At 39.8% G+C, this 7,357-nt stretch overlaps 1 protein-coding gene across 2 annotated transcripts in view; it reads right to left on the bottom strand.

The window, feature by feature from the left end:
* The window catches only part of LOC116700722 (ras-related protein Rab-6A), a 9,949-nt gene extending 4,814 nt beyond the window's left edge, over nucleotides 1-5,135 (bottom strand). Inside the window, exons 1-3 of one of the 2 annotated variants that reach the window (XM_032534150.1) lie at nucleotides 4,744-5,135; nucleotides 574-632; nucleotides 430-483 (exon numbers count right to left, since the gene is read on the bottom strand). In XM_032534150.1, coding sequence (XP_032390041.1) covers nucleotides 430-483; nucleotides 574-632; nucleotides 4,744-4,813 — 183 coding nt within the window. In that variant the 5' untranslated portion in view covers nucleotides 4,814-5,135. The remainder of the gene's footprint in view (nucleotides 1-429; nucleotides 484-573; nucleotides 633-4,743) is intronic. The other variant, XM_032534149.1, reaches the window with a different exon arrangement.
* Nucleotides 5,136-7,357: the final 2,222 nt, after the last annotated feature.

The following is a 7,357-nucleotide window of genomic DNA, read 5'->3' as shown; positions in this document are numbered from 1 at the left end:
GGGGGGGGGGGTGGAATAAATAAATGATCACCCTTCACTTGTCATCAACCCTCCTGTCTTGATGAACTGAGGTGTTGAATTTCAAAACAAGAATAAAGAGAATAGTTGGAGGGGTAGGAAGAAGAGGAAGAAAACGTGTGTTGAGGGGAGAAACAAACAGAAAGGGAGACCGGTCCATGGGGTGCGGCATCCAGCTCTCACTTGGAGGGCAGTACAAATGCTGCGTGTGCTTGTTAGAGAGAACGTAATTATTGAAGAAAAAATAGAACACCATGAAATTATGTCAGCATTCAGCATCTGAGTGCCCCTTGATATTACCTGCACCAAAACAGGCAATAAGAGAGTTTCCCAATCTGGACAAAGACAAAAACAACCAACAATCAAGGATGTACTAAACACAAGAAGTAAAAAAAATAAAATAAAACTTACTGTTCGATCTTCAAGGTACATGGTTTTCGACAGGAAATCTATTCCTATTGTGGCCTGAAAATGGGTGACATGTAGTTAAATATGCATAACCTTCTTCAATCAATGAACGTCTGATGGCGATTTAATCAGGTGGAGGTGTCTCACTTGGTAAGTGTTGTCGAAGCTGTCATACATGAACCTGGTGATCAGCGAAGTCTTCCCCACTAAAAAACAAACAGAAACAATAAAGTACCGTTAAGTGCAATGACCATACTTTCTTTTCAGTTTGGTTGGTTAGTTAGTTCTTATTCAAAATAACCAAAATAATATCTGGCCATCACAAGTAGAGCTTCAACTAACTAGACTAATTGATTAATCTATCGAAAATGCCATTTACAATTTGTCAGAGCCTAACCCTAACCCTGAGCCCAAGGTGACATCTTTCCATTGCTTTATTTATCTGACCAACATTCCAAAACCCCAAAATATTACATTTGGAAAGAGATAAAACACAGGAAAGCAGCATTCTCATATTTAAAAGGCTGGACCAGGTGGCTGTTATTATTTTTGCTTTTATAAACAACTTAAACAATCACACAAATTATATGTCAATGCATTTTCTCTTAATTAACTAATCAGTTAATCGACTAGTCATTTCAGCTCAAAATAAACAATATTGCAGCCTAAATGCAACCCCTGACTGATTATAATTGAATAATCTGAAGAGAGAACCCTCGGTCTTGTCATAATAATATGTGTGTAAATGTATTCAAATCCAAAGTAGCCAGTGTGGCCTTCTCTCTTCATGACCGGTAACATTTAAAAAATACAATTTTCTCCTCTCTATAAAACCAGCAAGCTTTCAATACATTAAATTAAAATGTATGTTTCACATGCTAGCAGCAATGTTTTCTTCAAGACCACTGACGCAAGTTTTGATTGACAAAGTTGGGCTAAGGTAGACTGGCTAAACCGCGCCCACTCTGCCGGCAATTTGATTTTAAGGTCATGATGTTTAATTCTCCTGCTTCAGTTCACAATTTTGCAGGAACCAATCAAAAACTGCCTTATCTAGCTGGCGTGCTATTGGCGGGTTTAACACAATGCTGATAGAGAAGCGAACAAGCAGCTTCTTGTTTACATTCAACATAGTGGTGGCCACCGAACGCCACCGAACCGCAGCAAACCGGTTGATGCTGCTGTCGCTTCTACGTCACCCGGATCCTTGGTTTGATTGGTTGAAGGACTATCCAATTGTGTACAGAGTCATTTGAACTATGCCAGTTGGTGAAGCCTCTTGCAGAGAAAATACAGAGCAGACTTCCCAGACCGACGCTCAATCTGAAATCTATTGAGCTTGGCTTGGCTTGGCCTGGTGCCAGCCAGACTAGGGATAAGGTGCACACAGACCACATCGCCTACACTCCCGTGTAAGTCACAGTCTCTATTAGACGAGTTCCAATTTGATACCAGTATTGGTATCGCCTCCGATACTGCCTAAAACGCTGGTATCGGGAAGTACTGGAGTTTATACACCGATCCAATACCACTTAAAAAAACAAATTCTTTGTTAAAGTAGTTTATTTATATTCTTTTTCTATTATAACGGACTGTCAAACTGGATAATAAAAGAAAGTTCAGTGGCATTCCTTTTTTTTGTTTGTTCATGTTTGACAAAGAGTTTAACTTGAGACAGACCGGCAACAAAGATAGAAATCATATCACATCCATACATGGATAGCAGTACACAGCTGTTAAAACATAATAAAATATATGTCACACAGGTGTCAGATCAGTACTCGGTCTCGGTCAATACGGAAGTTCAGGTATCAGAGTTTGTATCGGGAAGCAAAAAATGGTATCGGAACATGGATAGTCTCTATGAACAACTTTGCTGACGATATGAAATGTTAGCAAATAAGATAAAGGATGGATTATTATCTACTATTTTATGTACTGTATATCAAAGTTGTGTACTAGGGGTGTTGGAAGAGATTCATTCATGTAAGAATCATGATTCTTACCTTCTAAGACTCTGAAAGCAGCATGTCATGCAACTCTTGCTACCCTTTGAATATTCTGTCCATTAAATGGGGGGGTGGTGTACAGTCTTTTGTACAGTAGGAGAAATTGGAGGGTTGAGGAATGTTGAAAGACAAGTAGGGTTGGGAACCAGGCGCCCTAATCATTTCCCTATTTAAATGTTCTGCCTTGCTGTGCCCAGCCCCGGACTGATCGACTTTTGAGAATTTCTGGTGCCCCATATCTATGCTCACTCTTACACATTCTTTAAATATGGCATCTGTAAAAGGGTTCATAGCATTTGGTCCAACCTTGCTGTCATCACTTTTGCAACATCACTTTCAGCACATTATTACACTCATACTGTCATTTACAGAGAGACACTCATACTGTTGCTTAGAGCATGTGCACATCAGGGCTCCCCGGCCTTCGGAATGTTTTCCTGAGCTCGAGTTACATTATATCGGTTACACGGTGCAACCAGTGATGATGACATGGCCAAAGCCAACACTGCTGTTTACAAGAAACCACAGCTGATCCTACACTGTCTGACTAACGCTAAGTCTGTCTTATGTTGATGGGAGTAGAGAGTCACATTACTGGACACAATACCTTTAGAAAAATAATCACTGGCAAAGGAGGCATTTCCTACACTACCTTATCCTGTTTTGACACTTGGGATGCACACAATCACATCAGCAGGATCAGTATCAGTGTTGATGCTGACCTTATTAAACCAGACTGGGTATTGTCAGATCAGAAGTGACGGATCCACATGAAATACAGTTTCCATTTATTGGCTAAATAAAGCGGTTAACATTAGGTTTTTTTGGTGACATTTTTAGAATCGATTATTTCACCTAGAATCAATATTAAAACTGATTTTCTTTTTTTTCACCACGTTACTGTTTACATAATACCACTGACGGCTACATCGTACGTTCCCAGCAAAACAGACAGAAAGCATAAAATGGATAAAATACATGTTATGTACTGTGCATTCTTTTTAGAAAACAATTACTTTTTCGATATGTCTCACGATGTATTGTCTCTAGAAGTTTATTATATAACCTTTTTTTAAAGAAGGAAAGGAAAACCGCAATATTAATTTGCAATACTTTTAGAATAGCAATAATTCACAATACAAATCGATGATACCCATGTTTTGTGAAAGAATCATCAGGACAAAAGCATGTTGTCCCAACCCTAGTTAACATTAAAAGTATGTTCTATATAATAATACTAGTTGTATTTATTTATTGGCATTATTTTATAAGAAGAGGCTATAGTAACAGGCTAAGTTGACTACAGGTGACTTGCTGTATCTGCCACTGTGTTCACTCTCATTCAAAGTCCACAAAAATGATGACACTGATTACAGATCAGTGTCTCTACCCAGGGGGAACTTCTGCGAAGAGGGGATGCATGCATCCCAATTACCAAACCTGCCCAGTAGCATTCCTACACCCTCTCTCCTCACGTTTCCCCTTTCCAGCCAAACTGAACAGAGCGTGTGTTTGTACTAGACGAGAAGAGGGGGCAGGGGGGTTGTTCAGTGTCGATACATACTGAACAATTATACGTTTGTTTTTTAAAAAGGTAAATGTGTGGGGTTCGCATACTTCCACGGCTTTCCACCGTTTCCACAGCTGTGCGTTCAGCATGCTAACACAAAGCAAACCGTGTAAGCTGAATTTGGGGCTTCATGTAGATCTGGGATGCACCGATTCCACTTTATCTCTCCCGATACCGAGTCTGATATCTCATCTTAGGGTATCTGGTGATACTAAGTACAAATATGATACCCTATCACAAATTTAAAATCTGTGCACCTCACTGCATGGAACTCATTCGGATGATATGTGTGTACGTTAACATGAGGCCAGTCATTATTGTGGCAGTTGGCGACCAGCTGAATAGAAATGATAGTGAAAACACTGAATTGTACATTCACTGACACTTGTAACTCTCTACTTGCTGCCACTGGCTCAGTTATGTTAATGTATGCTATCCCAGCTTGCCACGGAAGTTAGCTAACAAGCGAACAATTCCATTTCCACAGACATGACTATACCCTATCAGGGAGAAAATAAATTGCAACGTAGACATTCAGTAACACGTTACAATGTCGCAATGCTACCACTGTGCCAAGTTTAACGTTACGCAGCTAATGCTAGCTAACGTTAGCTAACTGGTTGACGTTAATCACCCTACCAAAGCAACCAAACTCTAGTGTTGGCTAACTTACATCTCTTGCAGATCGTCACTTAGATGCGACATCCAAACAACTTTTAACGTTAGCATCAGACTTACCACTCTGTTCCCCGAGAAAGACCAATTTAAATTTCCTCAAAGGGTTTCCGAAGTCTCCGGCCGCGGACATGACGGTATGGAATATGAAACAAGCCCTGGCGTTACTTTTCAGGAGCTCCCTAGATAGCCAGCTAATGCTAGCTAACCAGCGTTTGTCAAATATCAAAGGTCCCGGGATCCGTAACGTTTTACCGGTCTGCCAACCCTCTAAACATGCCGCCTAGCGAGGTTTCGTGCGTTAAAATCCCTTCTTTAAGCTTCCAGTCACTTTTTTAAATAACTCACTAACTACTGCGGCCAAGTTAGCATTGCTGTCAGTTCTCTGACATGTCTAGAACACCACTACCAGGTTCCCTGGGTTTCTCTTCTTCTTCTTCATACACAGAGTTGACCATGTTTGGCATGTCAGCCATATTGTTATGCTGCCCTCTATTGGTGGAGAAAAAAAACCACATTATGACAAAAAGGTGTAGCCCTGTGGCAGAGCAACGCACACACGAGTGTACACACGTTCAACTCGTGTTAAACCAGTGCTTCTACAACACTACACGTCCGACCAGAGTGATAGAGAAATACATATGGCTCTGCACCCGACTGATGAAATACAAAGGAGGCTTTGAATGTTGCGTGATGTGTCTTTGTATGCCCACGAGAGGGCGTACCCACCCCACCGCCTCATACGCAACCTCTAATCTTGAGGAGACCAACAGTGGCCCATACTGCTATTGCAATTACATTTTTGAATTTGTATCTGGTTTACTATTGAATCACAATTGAACGTGAAATATCGACCAAACATATGTTGTCTTTATATTTTCTGTCAATGCTCCAATTGATCAATTTACTTCATTACATACGTCATATTCATTCGTTTTTTTCTTCCACTAGAAGCTTGTAATTCACGTGATTTGCTCAATCTGTATGATCTACTACTATAATGCCTGTGAAGTACTTAACAATTCTACATAACACATGTTTAAGTATAATATACGTGTTGACACACCCTCATGTGACAATACCTTGTTGGTGGTGAAATAATGCCACCTTTTTGTTCATGGCACTACTATCACTTCAGTGTGCACATGCACAGTTCTATATTAATTCCAAGTATTGCTTGAAACTTTACATCAAAACATCAAACCAACTGGCATGAGATAATCATGCCAGCGAACCAAATGAAACCCCAGTTATTATGGGTAGCATGTAGGTGCAACAGTAGAAAGTCAAACTTATTAGGTTTGATATGTCAGATATTTTTTAAAATTGGTATCTTGCTGTAATGTTTACAGGGCCCACTGTAGCTCTCGTTCAATTTCTGTTGACCTCTAGCTCACCGGACATCTGCTGTTTAGAAGGTTGAAGCCCTGTGGAAACAGACAAGGGGACTTCATTCACTTCACCAAAGGACAGACAAACCCATAAATAAACTGGTGTATATGGTTTATAAGTTCTGTAGCCTATGGAGTATTGTCTTTATTTACTGTATGGTCAATACATTTTTAATTCATGTTTTACTGATCAGTAACAACTTAGCAGTTAACCTTGAAATTGTGTTTTTGTAGTAACATTTACATGTTTCATATATTTTAGAATGAAACCATTTAAACATATAATAGTGATCACATACCAACTTAAAGAGTTTTTAATTTCTTGGGAGGTGGCCATGAAGGGATGAGAGATAAAACATTGTTTTTAAGCCTTCAGAAAAGTGAGACATGGATTGTGTGAGGTCATAGTGCCAATGGCTTCCTAATCTTTTGCATTCTTTTTTTGTGCATAATAGGTTCCCTATATTTGTTTCACTATTGCTGTTTCTTCAGCTCAAGACAGAAATAATCTACTATGATGTATTTGTGAATTGAAATAGCAGGGATCTTGCTGAGGCGCTGACAAAGCTGGTGTCCGCTCTCTCTACCTGCTTTTATTTAAATACTCAACCACGATTCATCATAATCATGATCATGTATTAAGAATCGCCTTCGGATTATCATATTTTCACAAGTACCCTTGTGAGGATAATGCCACTTTTACATTGCTCTTACAAACATTACATAGGTTTAAATATGGATTATCCTGACAAGACATAGAGTCATGAGAGCCTACATGTGGACACATATGTATAAGGGATATTTGCTGTATGTTTATGTGGACATCTTTATAAGTTCAAACTGAAAATAAATGATGTATTTTAAAATATAGGATCCCTGCAGAATATAGGTAAGCATGCTAGATTTTACATCTGCAGTTTTTTTTACTAGTTTATACATTAAGACACATTGGCTTTTCCCTAGGACCCTTGCTGTTACATTAATGTGAACTGCATTTGTGTTATCATTAATGCTATTACATGGTGTTTGAGTACAGTATATGTGCTTATGCATGCTTAACGCTGGCTGTTCTAGGTCACTGAAGACACACCTGCGCTTTTCTCTCTCTCTTTCTCTCTCTCTCTCACTCATGTGCCATCTAGCTCTGAAATCTCCTCTTGGAGCGCTGACCGGCTGATGCCAGCGCTTCAGCTGCTCTGCTTGCGACCCAAGCCTCGCCAAACTAGAGCCATGATCACACTCCACTGCCCGCCTCCCCTCCCTGCTCTCCCCCACAGCATTCTTAT

Source organism: Etheostoma spectabile, chromosome 13, assembly GCF_008692095.1.
Source record: "Etheostoma spectabile isolate EspeVRDwgs_2016 chromosome 13, UIUC_Espe_1.0, whole genome shotgun sequence".
Lineage (NCBI taxonomy): Eukaryota > Metazoa > Chordata > Actinopteri > Perciformes > Percidae > Etheostoma > Etheostoma spectabile.
This window is presented reverse-complemented; position numbering and strand designations above follow the sequence as displayed.